We start from the raw sequence: 19,745 nt of genomic DNA, 5'->3' as shown, positions 1-19,745 counted from the left end.
TGCCATAGGAAGTTGGGCTCCTGATGAGGAGCGGGCGCGCGGGGCGCACCGCGCGGCGGGGCGGGGGGGGCGCGGGGAGGGCGCGGCCGGCGCGGGGCTCACCTGGGGGGTCCTCTCGGCCGGGTTCTTCATCACCGCCTGGCGGAAGCTGTTATCCACGTAGGACGCCATCTCCCCCCGCGGCCCGGGCCGGGGCCGCTTCGCGCCCTCGGCCGCCTCCTCCCGGCCCAGCGCCGCCGCCGCCGCCGCCTCCGCCCTGCGCGCTCCGCCCGCCCGCCTCGGGCCAACCAGCCAAACCGCGGCGGCGGCGGCGGCGGCGGGGCGGGTGGGGGCAGGGGGCCCGGGGACGGTGCGGCGGGGCGGGGGGCGCGCGAGGCCGCGCAGCCCCGGCCCCGAGGCCGAGGGTCCCAGCGGCGCCCGACGCTCCCCGCTTCCTCTGCGCCGCTCAGCCGGGCAAGCGCCCTCCGGGCTCGGGCTCGACACGCCTCCCCGGCTCCCCTCGGGGCAGGCGGCGGCTCCTCCCGGCCCCGGCGGGCCTGAGCTATTTTTAGGGAGCTTCGAGTGACGGGGAGGGGGAGGCTGCGGGCGCTCTGGCCTCCTTGCCCTCTTCTCGGGGCTCCGGGCGGCACTCGGGCGCCGCGGCCGCCGTCGGAGGACGCTCAGGTCCGGGCGCTGCCCAGCCGCGGGGCCTCGGCCGCCGTCCGCGCCGCGCCGGTGCTCCGTTCACTGCGCTCCGCCGCGCCGCCCGACTGCTGCTGCATCCCCGCGGGCCGCCCCGCCGCCGCCGCCGCCGCCGCTCCGACCGCTGCCGTGCGCCCCGCCGCCGCCTCCCGCCATGGGCGCGCTCGGAGCGGCCGGCGCGCCGCCGGGCTGCGCCCTCGGCCCGGTCGCTCTCGGCAACTTTGTTCCCGGTCTGCGCGGGGCGTGGGAGGGAAGGGGCCGCGGGCGGCCGGCTCCGGACTCCCAGCAGCGGGCGTCGCGCACAGCCCCCCGGAGAGTGTTTGGGAAGCGGCGACTCCCCTCCTCTTCCCCGCCTCTTCCTCCTCCTGCGCCTCGGCGGCCGCCCCGCCGCTCCTCAGGGAGGAAGCGGCCTCCGGGGCCGGTCGCTTTGTGCTGCAACCATGGTGAAGGGTGAGTGACAGGCCGGCGGCCAGTCGGCGCGCGCCGCGTCGGCGGGGGCGGGGCGTCCCGGGGCCGGTCCCCGCCCCCGGCGCCCCCCCGCCCGCGCCCGCCCGCCCGCCCGCCCGCCGGCCGCGCCCCGGGCACCGGGGCCGCACCTTCCGCGGCGGCGCCCAGGTGAGCCGCGAGCCAGGGCCGTCGAGGAGGGTTGCAGCGCCCCCGGCCGGAGCGGCTGGGGCCCCGCACCGCCTGGCCTGGAGGAGGCGGCATCCTGGCGCCCGGGCGGAAGGCGCAGGGCTCTCCGCTCCCCGCTCCCCGCTCCCCACCCCTTCCCCAGCGCGCGCCGCGCCCCCTGCCCACAGCCCACGCCGGGCCCCGGGGGACCCTGCAGCGTCGCGTCGCCTCGCCTCGCCAGACTCCTCCTGGCGCCAGGCCTCGGCCGCCGGGGCTGCAAGTTGACCCGGAACAGAGGTCCGGCCCGCAGCTTGAGCCGCACTGGGCATTCTTTTGGAACCCAGGGTGGGTCCCAAGATGCTTCAGAAGCGAGAAATCCTCTAAAGATGAATTTTGCCTATTTGTAACTTGCCGCAGGGAAAACATTCCTCTCCTGCGTTCCGTGCACATCCGGCACCTCCAGACACTTAAATGAGCACGAAACGAAGGAGATGGAAATGTGCCAGTTTCAACACTAGACCAAATACCACCCTTGGACAGGCAGATAGTCCAGATTTAAAGGTGGTCGGTCTTCTGCTCGAGACCTGGACAGCAAGTTCTGTGACATCATCAGAAACACAGGCAGATGTGGTTTCGCGTTGGGCATAACAAACCTCCAGACCCCACATCCAAGCTGGACTCACGTGGTGCGGGGAACGCTAGGACGTAGCCCTTTAAAATGTCACCGCTCCTCCCCCTCCCTCTCTGAGCCCGGTCGAGGTGTGTAAGGACAGCCAAGCAGCGGGAACCGCTCTGGTGTTCTGGTCCTAGGGGCTTACTTTTATCTGCTTCCCCTTGCCCCGTCTCCAACAAGTTCATGTTTGTTGTCTGTATCCAGCCATACTTAGGGGAGGATTGTTACTTGTATGACCTACTACGTGGAACTTTTTTCAGATTTCCGAACGTACTTTTTCAACATCTAGTTTGGTTTAAACACTTGGGATAGGTTATGAACAATGATTTTAGAGTCTGCAAATCACCTGTATTAAACAGAGTGTGTGGCTTCCACAAGACAGGACTGTCCCTGCCCAAATTTATGAAACTGAATCTGAGTTATAAATTGTATCTCTAGACCCTTTCTATTACCCTTGCTCATACTGCTTCCCAGTATTTCTCTTGCACCCTTTAGCTGAGGCCCAGCATCAAATTCTTGATGGCGTAGACCATCACCTTGAAAACAAAGGAGCATGGGTATCATTACAACTCTGCGTAGAGAGAGAAGGAAAATCAAATCCAACGAAGTGAGAAAATATACCTGACATCTCCGTCTGGTGTCTGGTAAACATCTCAGAATTAACATGTGCAGACCAGGCTCCAGATCTCCTGCCCCAAACGTGTGCCACACACAGCCTTCCCCATTCAAATTAATGTCATCTACACCTCATCACCCCTTGCCCAAGTGAAAAACCTTGGCATCTTTTCTTGGCTCTTTCTTGTCTCTTACACCCCACAAGTTTTCAGTAAATTTGTCAGCTCAACCTTCAAAGTACCATAGCTGGAATCTAACCTCTGACCACCACCTCTACTGCCATGACCCTGGTCCAAGTGGGCATCCTCTTTTGCTTGCACTTTGCAATAACCACCTCCCTGGCCTCCCTCTTCCTACCCTTGACGCCAGTGATCTACTTGGAACACAGCAGCCACAGTGAGTCTTTTCTCTCCAGCTGAAGTTACTCCTGTGCTTTAAAAAAAAAAATCCATTTGCTCTCCCATTTCATTGAAGGTAAAAGCCCAGGTCTTGATCATGGCCTAGAAGACCTATAGACCTGGTCCTCCCCGCACACCCCACCTCTTGATCTTTCTGACCTCATCTCCTCCTTCTCTACTCCCTACTCATTTTCTGGGCCACATTGGCCTCCTTGCTGCTTCTGGAATAAGGAAGTAAACCCCAGTCTCATGGCCTTTCCCTCTGCAGTTCCTCTGCCAGCCCACCAAAAACCAAACCAAATCAAAAGCCAGAATGTTGTTCCCTCCCCTCCTTCTATCTTGATTCAAACATCACTTTCCCTGTGACTCCACTCACCCTGGTTCTCCTTGTTTTCCTCATCACCATCTAACATAATAAAATAAATTTTTTACTTATTTATTTCTTGTTTGTTTCCCTTCACTATAATGTGAGCTTCTGAAGTCGTTAGTCTTTTTTCCTTTTGTTCATTGCTACATCCCCCAAGGTGCTGTAAATGAATGGATGACTCCAGCATTCCCTTGTGTGTGCATGAGACTGTTACGTCTTCTTACTTGTGCCCCTGATGGGGGAGGGGAGGCGAGGAGATAAACAACCTCTCCGAGCCTGTTTTCTGTTCTTTAAAAAGCAGAGAAAAATTGCATGCCCTGAAGATGTGTGAGGATCAGATACAGTGTGCACAAAGTGTCTTGCACAGTGCTGGAACCATAGTGTGTGCTCAGCAAATGGGAGTTATTTTTAAGATCGTTCTCATCATCCCAACCCTTTGAGGTTAATGGAACAGTTACTATCATCCTGTTTACAGATGCGGAGACTTGAGACTAAAATAGGCTACCTTACTTGCCCTAGTTCCAAGCCTGCCTTGCAGTTTGGAAGGGTCTGGGGCAAGCTGTCATAGAACCAATCATAAATTATTGAAGCCAGAAATGAACTAGAACACGGTGCTGTAGGAGGAACTGCTGGCTTCTGGTGTGAAACTCACACCCAATTTTCTTCCCATCTCCAATCCAATCCTTACCAGAAAAAGGCTCCCACATTTGAGGACACCCTAGCCCGAGCATCCAAACTACATCATACCCCTCACAAGAGCCGTCCCCTGCTGATTCCTCCAACCATGTTCCAGCTTTGGATGGTCAGGCCTGGAAGTGGCAAGGCAGTAAGTTCCAGGGTCCAGGGTGTTCAGAGAGCATGGAACTCCTTGTCCCAAGGGGAGGGTGAAGCCAGAGCCGGGCCCTCCAGAGTCTGGGCAGCAGGCAGGCACTCCTCACCCAGACCTCCCAGCCAGAACATTGTGAAATGCACATGCAAACCCAGCTCTTTTTTTTTTCTTTTTTTTTTTTTCTGAATGCCCTCCTGTGATACTAAATCGCACCAGTGACCTCAGGTGGAGGGGTAATAACAATGTCTTATCCACCAACAGAATGACTCACTCCCTGTCAATTGCTAAGCTATCATTTAATTTCAATTAAAGTCAATTTTGCCACTATTTATAATCTACTTATCTAAGTATGTCAGTAATGCTTATCGCCATTGAGTATCTAGGACACCTGATACCTGGCACGCATTGCTGTTTTATTAACATTTGACCATGAACATTTTGCTGTGTGTACCATGGACGACGGAATTAGACACAGATCTGCCAGCTTGCTGATTCGTCTAAACCAAACTGTGTGCATCAACCATAATCAAAGGAAGCCATCTATTGTGCTGCCTTATAAAGACAGGTATGAAAATGAGAGTTTCCTTGCACCGAATTATCTAGAAAATCATTAGGGGGTAGAAGGAGAGACAGAACACTGGGTGTTAAGTTTAGAAATTCATTTCAAGTTCTGCCCTTAATACCATCCTACCTGTAACTTTAAAAAGCCTTGATGATTCCAACAGTAAAATCGAATACATCCCTAAATATATTATGGAGGCTAGGTGTTTAAGGTCATCTTTTAAAGTGAGTAAAATAACTTTTAAAAATTCTTAGGGATCCAGCTATGGCACAAGGTTAGCGAGTGATACCTCTATATCTATTTATAGAAAGTCACTTTGTTCAAAAAAACACATGAACGTCTACTGTTCAATCAGAATAAATATTTATTGGGCGCTCTGTGCCAGGTACTGATCTCTGTGCTTTGAGTACCAATGATGGCTAAGACAAACGTGGTCCCTTTCCCAGCCTCGTGGGAGCTTGCTCTGTGTGCCAGGCCCTTGCCTAATTTACTCATCTCACCTAGGAGAATGCCCAGATCCAGGAAGCTGCCCACTTCTGCTAAGACAAGGACTCCTCTGGTTACCATTTTCTCCAGTTGTTATAACCATCTGAAGGCAAGGTTTAGAGCTGAGAGAGGTTGAATTCTATTAAAGATATTCCACATAAACACCTGCCTCCCCCACACCCAGCAAACAATTTTTGTTTACATTGTCTGGCAGTTACTTAAATCTCAGGAGTCTGGAGATTGTAGCTTCAACACTGTATCAGTTTAACTGAGCTCACTCCACTAGGAAACATTGTATCTACCTGCAAATAGCATTCCGGAGAGTCCCCGGTGGAGACTACAGTTACAGAGTCCAGGGAGAAATACAGTGAGTTCATAGGAGAGAGCTCACGAAACAAGTTAGAGAGAAACTGTACCAAAAGCACAATTAGACTCAGACTGTTACGTCTGATTGGATAGGAATCACCATGAGTTCAGAGTTGAGGATGGTATCACATGAGTAAGAACGACCCTACTGCTGATGTCATGTAGATGTTCAGATATTTTGGAACTGATTCTATAAGAAGAAACCATTTTTTGCCCTAATTTATCATATTATGACCTTGGTTCTGCCTTGGACACAGAATTAAATAAAAATATAAATAGAAGATATTCAAGCTCACAAATAAAACTGTTCTCCTCACTTACAGGATTGTGTTCCTCACATTGACATAACTACTTTCTTCCGTTGGTTTGTCTGCATTTGAAATATTCGGCTAGTGGGAGAGCACAGCCTTCTTTATTTCCAGCTTGTGAGAAAGCTGATGCTGGCGTCTCTGAAAGGAAATGCGTTGTTAAACTTTTGATCCACCGTCAATTCCTTCTATTGTTGCCCAGTATTTGGCATTTATCTTTATGAATTGCCCTAAGGAACTGTAGTCCAAAATCAGTCTGTCAATTTTAAGGAGACCTCTAAAAGGGTTTACATAAAATATACAGATAAGGGGTTTTCTTTACGCCGAAAAATAGGTAAAATGAAGGACTTTATTTCAAAACCTAGCACTGTCAATGCAACCACACCCTCAATGAGTACTTAATGCAGGGATTTTAAAAGCCCATACTGGATATCTTGAATGCTTAAATTAAACATGCCAAGAGAGGAGGGGAAAAAAAAAAAACAAACAACCTTCCATTGCAAACATGCAAAGTTAACCCAGTGAGATAATTTTGTCATAAGGGAACATTGTGTAAAGTTGTATCTGGGCTTCTCCAGTTATGTTAAGGTGATTACATACAACTGAAATTACATCTACTAGCAAACTGGTACCCAGTGCAGAATTTGTAAATGTATTCCAGTGAAGAAGAGCCGTTTCAATCATTGCTAGCTCTGGTCCCCAACTGATATTCAAGGGTAAAGTAAGTGTGCTATTACACAGCTGTCTGTAGAGGAAGGTCAACATCAGACAAGGTCATCAGAGCAAAAAAAAAAAAAAAAAAAAAAAAGCAGTATTCTTGACCAGCTGTGACTTTTTAAATGCCAATACTAATAATCATTCAGAAGTCATGATTATTTAATATTCGTTAAACCCAAGCCTAGTGCTAGGCATTGTGTGTACATAAACGAAGTGACTGTGCGCTGAGCTGACAAAACTAAATTGAGCAAAGGAAGTGAAGGGCAAACAAGGGCGTGGGAAACAGGCACTGAGGGCCTGTTTATAAAGGGAGGCTATCTCGTTGTATCGTGTATTATTTTGCAACACAAAAATCTAAAGCAGAGCAGTCAGGGAGAAAGACACACTGCCTTTTGGGGGTTGAAGGAGGAAACCTTCAATAGGAAATGGCAGATGGGCACATCAGAGACCTGAGAGGAAAGCACAAGTAAATGGTGAAAAGAGAGAACCTCTGGATGTCGGCTGAGATCTGATGTGGGAACCAGGTAAAGATGATACAGGAGACGTGACTCAGAACCTTCCGAGCCCTTGGGAGACACACCACAGAGGTCCTGGCCATCTTCAGCAGTGCTCTTCTTATGCGAATATTGTACTCATCACATAAGATACCCAGGACCAGTGGTAAGTGCTGGTAAGACATTTAAAACAGAGGTCAGTCCCACCTTATGCTTACCTCATCTACAAGGAATGAACCTGTGGCATCATAGCTGTCTGTAAGAATCCAGAGATAATTAAATCAGGAAAAAGACCAGCATAAACCCACAGAACTCCACTCCAACCTGGTCAGATGCTTCAGAGACAGATCTGTTGACACAGGAGATGGCACAGAAATAATTAGACTAAGAATTTTATCGTGTCGCTGAAGGGGGAAAAACGTCGTTTTTTTCCCCCAGTGGAGTCAATAAACAAATAAACAAAGCTTTATAAGGGTACAGTGGAATATATAAGTAATACAGTGGGAAAACCTTGGAATCTAATATCATACAACTTTGAATTTGAAAGCCTTTTCTGATAGACGTGAGCTTTGTGACCTGGAAGAAAGCTCTTAACCTCTCTGAGGTTAAGTTTTCTACCTTTGTAAAATGTAGTGAGAAATAGCTTCCTTGCTAGCTTACTATGACAATGACTCAAAATGGGATTTATAAAAGAAAATAATCTTACTCATCTCACCCCTCCCTTAAAAGGAATAGCCTTAGTCAAAGAATATATGGCCCTTCCAATTTCTAGGAAAGAATGATGATAGTTTAAAAATAAATTGACCTGCCTGATTGACTTTATATACAGAACTTTGACCTTAGAGAGGGTTCTTTTACTTAGTTTATGTCAGTAAATAAACTTTAATTACTTATTGTAAGTAGCCCAGAGCCTTAAAAGTAAATAAGGTTTTATCTGGGCCAGTGGCTCCTAGCTGGGGATGATCAGCATTTGCTCAAGGCTAAGAGTGTGACAGAGCTAGATGGGGTGGGTCTTCGCCACAAAGCCTCCAGGGCTCCACAGGGCAGAACCAGAGCTGTGTGTCAGGGGTAGGAAGGCAAGATATGGTGTTCCTGACCACTTCTCTTGCTTTGCTTCAGAAAGAAATTGTGAGTCCCTGGTGATATGTACTCATAACTGTCATACTTCATTTGGGGAATGCTTGAAACACGTATCGAAAATCGTAAGCAGACATGGTTTCTCAACAAAGAGCTTTTAGCAGGAAATGTCAGATGTTATATATTCTTTCTTCTGTGCAGTTCATCTTCTTTTTTGTCCTTATATATTTTTAAATTTATTTTATTTTATTTAGATTCCAAATATAAGCAATATCATATGGGATTTTCCTTTCTTTTTCCAGCCCACTTCACTTAGAATGATGATCTCCAGGTCCATCCACGTTTCTGCAAATGGCATTATTATATTCTTTTTTATTGCTGAGTAGTATTCCATTGTATATATGTACTACATCTGCTTTATCTAGTCATCTGTTGATGGACATTTGGGTTGTTTCCATGTCTTGGCTATTGTAAATAGTGCTGAACATTGAGGTGCATGTGTGTTTTTGAATTTTATTTTTCTCCAGGTATATGCCCAGGAATGGGATTGCTGGATCACAAGGTAAGTCTCTTTTTAGTTTTTTAAGGAACTGTCCTCCATACTGTCCTCCACAGTGGCTACACCAATGTACACTCCCACCAACAGTGTAGGAGGGCTCCCTTTTCTCCACAGCCTCTCCAGCATTTATCATTTGTGGACTTTTGAATGATGGCCATTCTGGCTGGTGTGGGTGATACCTCACTGTAGTTTTGATCTGCATTTCTCTTGTGCAGTTTATCTTTGGGAGGGGTACCAAGTCCCAGGTATATATGGTGCCAGAAAAATGATCACAGGCAGTGAATCCCATCTTTTCTTATGAAGACCAATAGGCATTATCTAACAATGCCAGGATTCTCAAAAACCAGCTTTTTCCCAAGGCATTCCCCAAACAGGGTCCTGGCAATTCATTTATGTAACTCATAGCAATAGCCAACAGGTATTTGGGTGCTCACCACGCCAAGGACTGTTCCACATCCTCTGGATGCACCATGCTAATTAATCTTCCAACAACCCTAGGAGGTGGGTTCTGTTACCATACACATTTTATAATTAGGGGAAACTGAGACTCAGTAAGTCCCAGAGCCAGGATCTAAACACATGCTCTCTGGTGACAAAGTCTACGTGTCTAGCCTTCACTGTGGGTTTCTCAGGTCTTCCTTGGCTTATTTCTTAAACCCAGAACAAGTGCCAGAATTAACCACTTGATATAAGTAATTAAGTTGGCTCAATCCTTAGCCCTGTTTTCTTCTCTATCTTCTGTCCCTGAGAAATGTGACATTCATGAAACATGTGATTATACTAAACCTGAATTCCAGCTCGGACAATACCCTAGACCTCCGGCTTGCCCCCAGGACATCTGCACATAGATGTATATAGATGCCTCAAAACTGACAAGTCCAACAGAAATAAAGGGCTTAGGGATACACACCAGAGCGGCATGCAGAAAACTACAAAAACTCCAATACAAGGAATCAAAAATGTCTAAAGTGGGGAGGAATACCATGTTCATAAATAAGAAAACTCAGTATTAAGATGGCAATGTTTCAAAATATATTTTATTGAATCACTGCAATCCCAATTAAAATCTCAGCCAGCTTTTTTGTAGGTATTGACAATCTGATTCCAAAGTTTATATAGAAAAGCAAAACATTTCTGATTAAAAAAAAAAGACCAAAGTTGAAGGGCTTACATTATCCAATTTCAAGACTTACTATAAAGCCACATTCATCAAGACAGTGTGATATCAGCAGAGGATTAAAACACAGACCCACAGAACAGAATACAAAGGCCAGAAATAGACCCGCAAAAAAATCAACTGATTTTTGACAAAGGGGAAAAGATAATTCAGTGAAGAAAGGAGTCTTTTCAACAAATGGTGCTGGAACAATTTGACATCTGTGTGCAAAATCGACATGTTCAAATTTGAGCTCCACATCTTTCTTCCAAAATCTCTCTCGAAGTACGCCCTTGTCTTGGAGAACGATGCTACCATTCACCTAGTTGCTCAGGCAAAACCAGGAGTCATCTTTGACTCACTCTCAGTCCCTGAGTTCAATTCTTAAAATTACGTTGAATCACAAGCCAGTCCTCCCTTCCACCTCTGCTGCTCTTGACCTAGTCCAGGCACTCATTCCCTTGAAACTTATTCCCTGTCTCCCATCCCATCCCCACCAAAAAATACCTCCAAAGGAGCAGCATGGGAGTTTCAGAGTATTCCCATGGAGGCAGCAGAGGAAACCACTGCTTCCCTGGCACCATTTGCAAAAGTGGTACCTACTCAAAATATTTTAAGAGAACATGTTGGCATGATGGTTTATGATGATAATGAAAAGATACGACACTTAGTAATGTTGAAAGAAGTTGCATAGAGAGCACAGGCGAGGTTATAACCTCTTTATCCAGCCAGCTGCCCCCCAGTCAAAGTCCAGGCTCCACCTTCTGGTGGGTCCCTGGCTAGAGCCTGGCTCTCACCCCTGGCTGGCTGCCCTCCTCTTAGAAGCTGCCTGGGCCTCTGCACAGCATGATCTGTTAAAAAGGCAAATCTCTCATATAATCCCAAAGCTGAGGGCGCTTCAGTGACTTTCCAACACTTATCCCTTGTACCTTATACAAAAGCCCTGTTTTCTGGCTCAAGTATGCCTGTCTAGCTTTCTCTTCCACCACTTTCCACCCACATAACTTCAGCTCCCATCATTCCTAAAATTGGATCTATGAGGATTTGCCAAACTCTCTCATTTCCTTAACATCTTGCAGATTCACCTCCTGCCCAGAAGTGTCTTTTCTGCAAGGGTCACCAGTGAAACCCCCACTCCCTGCTTCAGGACCTCCCTGAGCAAAGGTCTGTGGGCAGGTGATGTTATGTAACGAGATGGAACGCAAGTCCACGACGCATGCGTCCTAACCTAGATTCTGTCTTGCTACATACCAGCTGCTTGTCCAGAGGCCACACCCATGCCTCCTGGGAGTCTCGAGACCTATTTTAAATGGAGGCAGTGTTATCTCGGTAACACAGGGAGGCACCTGGGGAGGGAGTTCATGGCAACAGCAAAAATGTTTTAGCCAGACACACTTCTCAAAATGTTTACCCAGGATTTGTAGTGAAATGTCCAGGCACGTTCCCTGAGGCTAATCTGTGTTGACTCCTGCCAGGTCCACCCTCCTCAACCCCTCTGTGAGTTTTGTGTTTAGAACATGCCTGGTGTAGGACCACAATTATTGTCCTTGTTGTTGCTTCCATTATTGTTTTTATTGTAGCGTTACCCCTCTCTCCCCTACCAGGTAGCTTAGGGTTCCTTCCTCCATGCTCCCAAAGCAGTTTATACATACCCTTATTCCAAGACTTTTTATATTATTCCCTGATCGTGTGTCCAGTGTCTGCCTCCCCAGGCGACCCCGAACTCCTTGAGGACATGGCCCATGGATTTCGTGTGTGTTCTGAGCCTAACACGGGGCCTGGCACGGTGTAGGCGGTCACTAAGTTTTTTGTGACTGGATGAATAAAGGAAGAAACTGTATTTTATTGATTGGGAGAGTGTAAGAAACACTGCTTTATTGATTCGTAGCACTTTCTGAGCTCCTAGAAAGCAGATGTTGTAAAAGAAATTCATCAAAAGGAACCAGTGAAGCTGGCTTTTAAAGGATGGACTTTCTCGGAAAGCGGTCGGCATTTGGCCAGTGACTTCTAGGGATGATTAAACTCAGATTTTCGCGTGCTTGTGTATGTGTGTGTGCAGGCCTAAATCCACTTACCTACGCTGTGTGACTGAAAATGGTCTTTAAAACGTAGATTTCTTTGATGAATCTAATGAATCAAAGGTGTAGCCCTCCAACTTTCCTACAGGCTGCAGAAAAAACCCAAAATATTAGCTTCATGTAAGACCAACTATGTTTCTTTTGCTACTTGGCATTCTAATTTTAATGATTATGTGGGTTTTTTGCCCCTACAGAAAAGTTGAAAAGACAGTATATATTTATTTTGCCACATTTTGATCACATTTTGCATTCTATTTCTGTTCTTCTGTCTCTCTCCCTCTGTCAATCTCTGTCTCTCTCTCTATATATATATATATACACACACACATAACATGCACATTTTTTGCTGAACAACTTGCAAGTTTCACGCAACATGACAGTGAACCCCTAAATATTTCAGCCCGCACTTCCTACTGATGAGAACATTTCCTATGTAATCACAATACCAGTATAATTCCTGAGAAATGTAATTCAATAATATCTAAAATTCAGTCTATATTCGAAGTCACTCAGTTGCCGCTAAAATACCTTTTCATTGTTGCCAGTGACTCCAGTCAGGGTTGCACATTTCCTCTGGTTTCTCTCCACCGTTGAAGGAAAGACGAAGGGGTGGCAGTGGACTCGTTGCGTTGAACGGAGTGAGCAGATAAGTTTAGGCGTGTTGTGGGGATTCGAACCAGAGATGTTTTGTGGGGGCTCCGTCCAACTGGGGACATCTGGAGGTGTGTCCATTGGTAGGGGGTGTTGAGTAACTGAACAGACAGATGAAACAAGTACATGTTTAGGGCAGCAGCATAGCAAAGGTTTTTTGTTTTTAAGTTTTTTGAAAGGATTCAAGAGAAAGAAAGGAGAAAAATAAAAAGGAAGCGAAGGAGGGAGAAAGGAGGGAAGAAATTGAAAAAGGAAAAAGCGTCTAAAAAAAAACCAGAATTTGTTGGACCCTGCCTTACAAATCAGTGTTGTTTTTATTTAGAATCGCACATTGGGATGCGATTGTTTTTCCTCACTGTTTAGGATTTCTAAGAGTCTGTGGCAGGAGGCTATGGAAAGACAGACCTGCCTGATTTGGGGGCGCCTGATCACAACCATGTGCTGTGACTGCAGCATGAGTCATCTTTTCTTCCTCAAGGACCACAATGGGAAGGTGACATCAGCCAAAAAAGTGCCTACATTAAAGTGTGTGCTTTTTGAAAAAAACCTAAATATAATTTCTTATATAACAGGATGAGTGCTGGATTGTCTCAGAGTTGATGCAGGGTGAGTGCAGCCCTGTTTAACACTCAGGCATCAGGCATCACTCTGGTTTCTCTGCGGAAGTTTTGTAACACAAAATGCACTCGATAGCTTTGCCCTACGTATATCCAAGCTGTATGACTCCTCCATGTTCTGTAGAAATAGTCCACTAACTTCTGCAACTGAATCTCTCATTATATAATCTCAGCATTATAATTTCACACGAAAAGAGGATTCATCCTCATTTGTAATCTTAAATTTGTAGATGGCTAACAAGTTCTTAAAAACACAATGTATAGACAAGACTTAATCCTCAGTTTTTCAACCAAGCAGCTTTGAGTAACTTCAACCAGTCCTTTAAATCAAAATACCAGACTCACATTGACTACACGTACTTGTACGTAACTATGTAGTTAAACGGGGAAAGGTTGTCCCCTGTGGTTCCAGAAGCACTTTAAAAGTAATGGAAATTACAGTGCACTCTGGAGAGATTTATGAGAATGTTAATTAAAGTCAACTTGTCCTAGTTTTTAAGTTTTCTCCAGAATTGAGAAGGGTGATGACTACAGCAAACTGACATGTTTTCAAAAACATGTCTGCTCCTCAGAGCTATGGTTTTAAACGAAGTCTGATGCCTCTTCAGAAATGACAGTTTCTGGTAGAACACAGCATTTTTACCTCAACAATTACACAATCATTTATACTTAGGGTGCAGGAGGTTCTCAGATGAATTAATGAAATATGAGGGAAAGAAGGCGATTTCTGTGTCTCTGACATGTGCAGCATTGTGTCTTCCAAGGCGTGGCCAGTCATAGTTCCATGGTGCTGTGTGCACATAATATGTATTAACACTGACAAGAGTTAAGCACACAATTGAAAGGAGAAAATTGTGCCATTTTGAATCTATCTCCCAGATGAGTGAAAAAAACAAAAACATTTAAATAGATACATAAATATAACTTAATATACTGAGCCAGGAAATTCAGCTCTGATTAAGCTGTCAGATACTGAAACAAACTGAAGGGGGGAGGGTCAGGGAGATTCCCAAGTATAATTTCATACCCCAGGAAGCACGTAAGCTGTTGAATTGAATCACTTATTTTCCTGGAAATTCAGAGCCAGAATTGTTCTGGAAACCTCGTTTTCTGATTATGGTCATGATTAATTTCATTTATAAAAATATAATTGACCATTTTTTTTTACTGAAATTGTACATGATTTATTTGAAGATGATTTTTCAGCACTTCACCAAATTCTGTTCTTAACTTCCCACTTCCAATCTTTTTCTTTTTTTTGTGGAGGAAAGATAATTAGGCTTATATATATATATATATAATGGAGGTGCTGGGGATTTAACCCAGAACCTCGTGCATGCCAAGCATGCCCTCTACCACTGAGTTATACCCCACCACTCCCAGTCTTGAGCCCCTTCAACTTTTCTGAGCTCACACACACACACACACACACAGAGAAAAGGTTAATTGTCTGATTCCTTCCATTTTATCTTTTTCTTTAGCATTTTTCCTCCTCCATCAGAGTCAAAACACAATTTTTAAGGCATGCTCATGTAAGCAGGTGCATTCAATGCCCGTGTCTTGTCTCAGCAGGGACTGGACAAGAGAAGACAGGAAAATCAAGATTCTAACATTTTATACACTTAGGATCCCAGGTTCCTCTTGACTCATCATTTCATTTCCAGAAACTGATCATAAGGAAATAATCAAGAGTTATTTGTGGCACTGCATATGATAATTTAAAAAAGTGATAACACTCTAAATATTCCACAATAGATGGCTTATTAAATAAATCCTGCTAAAGCAACACAATAGAATACTGTGCAGCTATTAAAATCATATTTTCAAGATTATTGAGTAACATGAGTATATACTGACATTATATTTAGTGAGAATAAAAAAATTGACTCTAATCCTAAATTTACAGCGATCTCCTAAGTTTTTTAAAGTATAGATAGGTAGATATAAATGTAGGAATAGAAACCAGCGCCACATTTACTTATACAGAACACCAAATTCAAACAGAACCTAAAACGGAATTCAGTATCCCAAAAACTGTGCACAGTAGAGCTCTGGCTGATAAAACCAGTCAACTTACTGACCAAACAGCAACCACGAAAATCCCAAGTCTTCTTGAATACAAATCAGTACGTTTTAATGTGTCCAGTTGGATTTCAGATGACAAATTTGTTTCTCAATTGGAAATACTGATCTAGGAGCGAGGTCACGTTTGAGTTGTGTTTTGCCAGGCTCTGTCCCCACAGGGAAAGTGAGACGTTTGTCATTTGACTGCCAGTCTTTCCTGTGGAGTCCTGCTCACGCATTTCTCAAGCTTTCTTCTTCTTCCCCTCATCTGTTCTCTGCTTAAAAAAAAAAAAACAGATTTAGAAAGAAAAGGCTTTCAAAAATTCATTCATCCTAGGATCAGGTGCTAATCAGCTTAATGAGTACTTCTGCCGGGTATTTGCGTTTAAGGGAATGAGCCGTGAAGCCCAATATTTCCCTGCTGGGGCACTGCTTGCATTTGGGTCGGGGCGCTAGGGGCCAGTGGGAACTCCCCAATCCCATCACCTTGAAAATCACAAAGTTCCTGTAGAACTTACACCTCCTCTGGTGAATGGACTAGAATGTAGAAGTGCCACCTGCTTGCCACCACAATAGCTTTGCCTATGTAGGTTTCAGTGGTGCATTTCAGAGAGTGATGCTTTGTTCCATTACATTGGAGCCTCCGGGTTTCTTTTTCCTCCCAGATATTAATAACCACCACTCCAGGTACTTAAGAGGTTTTGTCTAGGTAATTAAAGATCTCTTCATATCATGTCTGAATCTAAAGTCCTGAGTGAGCCACGCGGTGAATGTGGATCTTCTGAGTATAATGAGGTCTGTTTTAATGAAGGAAATTAGTTTTTGATACATTTTAAAACTGTAAAAGAAAAATACTATCATATACTCCTAATACAGCCAGATTAAATTAGCATTTAAGCTTATTAAATAGTGAGAATATTTATAAAAACTATTAAGAACTTCAAACTTTGGGTTAAAAGACAAAGAAGCAACCCTCTAGAAACTCTCCTAAGAGAAAAACTCATTAAAAGAAAAGTAACGTAAAGTATTTATTATTGTTCATATGCTATCTTTTTAAAAAATGGACATCTGGATTTCACTCCTTTTTTGTTTAAGTAGTGAGATGTATTTGTCTTTTTGATGAAAATAATGTTTATTTTAAAGGGAACTTTTTCCCCTTCATGTATGGATTGTTCCTCTAATATTCTAGCAATGAGACATGATATGTGTATGTCAATTAATAGAAATAAGAACAGTTACAAAAATAATCAGAAAGAATTGTGAAATCAATTATAGCTTGCTGTAAGCTGTATAATGATAATATAAATATATTCACTCAGAATTAAAATAGGTCAGAAAAGCAATCTACTGGGAGTTAAGATTCTATAATCATCAGGACAAGGATTGCAACCAAGCAGACCAGAATTTGAAAGTTAGTTTTAACACTTATTAGAAGTGTAACCTTCCTTTAATAACACTTTCTGAGCTGCAGGTTATTCATCTGTGAAATGCGGACAATGGTACCCAAGTCATTAATTAAGTTTTAGACTTAATAATACATGTTACACGCAAGTACATGCTATCCCACAAATGCTAGCATCACCACCACGATCGTCACCTTCATCACCACGATCGTCACCTTCATCACCATCATCACCTCATCACCACCACTGCCATCACCACCATCATCATCATCACCATCACCATCGTCACCTCATCACCATCATCACCTCATCACCACCACCACCATCACCACCATCATCATCACCACCATCATCATCTTCATCATTGTCAACTTCATCACCATCATCACCTCATCACCACCACCACCATCATCATCATCACCTTCATCACCGTCATCAACACCATTGCCACCACCACTGTCTTCATCATCCCCATCATCCCACTGCCATGAAAGAAACTAGAAGCCAACTGTTGGTTTAAAGACCTAGTTAGTGACAAAAACTCCTTGACTGTATGAAAAAAATTTAGTTCCATTCACCAGGGTTTTTTTCCCCTGCTATCAATAGTTAAGCAGAATTTTTAGCATTATCCAATGCTCATGAATATTCATAACTGCAAACCCGAAGCACTCGCTACAAAATGCCACATTGCTTTCTGAGCTTAAAAAAAAACGAGTTAAATTATATTCTGCTAAATAGTCATGATATCACTAGTGTAATTGGGTCTAATCTTTTGAATGTTGATGTTCTACATAGTGTGGAAGTTGCAGAATATGGGTCTGTGCTTCATCCAGCCTGCAGATGTAATTGCTTTGGCCTTCTCAAGATGGGCATTTGTGACAGTGAGGTAACCAAGATTACAGCCCAGGGTTCAAGTCCAAGTCAGCCTGCCTCCAAAAGCTTTCACTATGCCACACTGTCTCTTTGAATTTCTTCCAGGCAATATACGTTTTATGTAATATCCAATAATATTTACTGGATATTCAATTGCATGGTTGTTTCTATCATATGAAATCTGTGTATGTGTGTCTGTCTGTCTAGGTATCTCTTTGTATGTATATAAGACTGTGTTGAAAATTTTCTGCTTGTCTTTCCAGATTGTCAGCAGTTCCTACGCTGGTCTCTGCACTGGTAGGCCGACCTGTACCAGCTACGTTAATGAATCTCTCTGTTGATTTCTAGTTAGGTTCAGCCAACAGGATATATCAGCAGATGGGAGAGAGGCGCCAGCAAGAGCTGAGAGTATTTATTCTCCATACCCCTCCCCAGTGTGGTCCCTGTGACATGCAGTGGGACCTTGCTGTTTATCTATTTTATCTATGGTAGTATGTATCTGTAAATCTCAAACTCCTGGTTTCTCCCTCCTCCAACTTGTTTCCCCCTGGTAACCATAAGTTTTCTTTCTATGTCTGGGAGTCTGTTTCTGCTTTGTAAATAAGTTTATTTGTATCAATTTTTTTTAGATTCCACATATAAGTGATATCACATGATATTTATCTTTCTCTGTCTGAGTTACTTCACTTAGTGCCCATCCATGTTACTGCAAATGACATTATTTCACTCTTTTTATGGCTGAGTAGTATTCCATTGTGTAAATATATCTTACCTTCTTTATCCAATCATCTGTCAATGGACATTTAGGTTGTTTCCATGTCTTGGCTATAGTCAATAGTGCTGCTATGAACATTGGGGTGCATATGTCATTTCAAATGAGAATTTCCTCCAGATATATGCCCAGGAGTGGGATTACTGGACCATAGGGTGAGTCTATTTTTAGTGTTTTTAGGGTTCTCCATATGGTTCTCTGTAGTGGCTACACCAAAACGAATTCTTATTAGAAATGATGTAATGGACTATGTAGTTAATATCATCGCCTCCCAGCTTTAACATCCTCTTTCTTCTGGTCAACTTCCTTTTTCTGTTGGTATATAAAATATGCACCCATTCCACACTGCCTCAGTGCAACAACCATCCAGGACCACAGCAGGCCAACTCTATTACTACCCTGCTCCTCTCGGAGTGATCATTAGTTCCCCAGGTGAAGCTAGACTCTAAGCCAGACAATAGGGCTTCTCCCAACAGAATCCCCCATATTAGAGGTAAAGATTGCCCACTTCTCGAACCTAGAACTAGCGAATGCAAACTTGGGGTTCTCTGTGGCCACCTTCCCTAGTCTCGGGTAGAGCCTTCTGTGGAATGGGACTCAGCAGAGACAACTAGGAATGAGAGAACGATGACAGTCAGAGGAGGCTCCGGGGTCACTGTGTCCCCCTGAGCACCTGGGCCTGCATCTCTTCCACAATTGCCTTCACCAGTATGTGAACTAAAACTTCGTATTTTCATTTTGCTTGAACTAGTTGGAGTACCTGTCACATGTAATTTTTTTAAAGTACTAATTAAAACAATGGCAAAACTTTGCAAGCTGATATGTTTCTAATATTTGAACCCAGTTGTTTTGAAGAATTCAGTGATGCTGGCGAGACGTACACTAGAAAAGTTCTGATCCATCCATCTGCATCAGAATCAATGGAACTTTTTATTACCAAGAGCCTTCAGAAAGCCTCTACTGAAATTCAATATGTCTTAAGACGTGTTTTGGACATGTTCCTAGTCCAGATTATTTCCCACGGGGGAAAAATGATTGGATTGAGAGAGAGGGCATGGCAAGGGGGTGTACAAAGAGGGGAGAGCTTTCATTTCTTCTCATTTTAAAATTAGCAAGTATGGTTAGGTACCAATGACTAATAGTGATGTTCTGGTTTTAATGCTCATTGTGGAATTTTACTTATTTATTTCTGTGGTTGAGAAAGCCTGAATGAATGCTAAGTTGACTGATAGAAGAAAATTTATTTTTCCAAAGCATAGTGCCTTCCCTCTGTAGGTGTGATGTTGCGTGGAGTGAAGTACAAATTCAGCACCGGAGACAAATGGGGTGTGTGCCCCCATCGCAAGAATTTGCCTGTATTAACAGTCATTGTCGCTCACTTCCCTGC

General features: G+C 44.4%; 1 protein-coding gene across 4 annotated transcripts in view; it reads right to left on the bottom strand.

The window, feature by feature from the left end:
• The window catches only part of RAPGEF2 (Rap guanine nucleotide exchange factor 2), a 220,218-nt gene extending 219,097 nt beyond the window's left edge, over positions 1-1,121 (bottom strand). For all 4 annotated transcript variants that reach the window (XM_072974960.1, XM_072974973.1, XM_072974970.1 and 1 more), the window contains exon 1: positions 103-1,121. In XM_072974960.1, coding sequence (XP_072831061.1) covers positions 103-171 — 69 coding nt within the window. In that variant the 5' untranslated portion in view covers positions 172-1,121. The remainder of the gene's footprint in view (positions 1-102) is intronic.
• Positions 1,122-19,745: the final 18,624 nt, after the last annotated feature.

This window comes from Vicugna pacos, chromosome 2 (genome assembly GCF_048564905.1).
Source record: "Vicugna pacos chromosome 2, VicPac4, whole genome shotgun sequence".
NCBI classification, from domain to species: domain Eukaryota; kingdom Metazoa; phylum Chordata; class Mammalia; order Artiodactyla; family Camelidae; genus Vicugna; species Vicugna pacos.
This window is presented reverse-complemented; position numbering and strand designations above follow the sequence as displayed.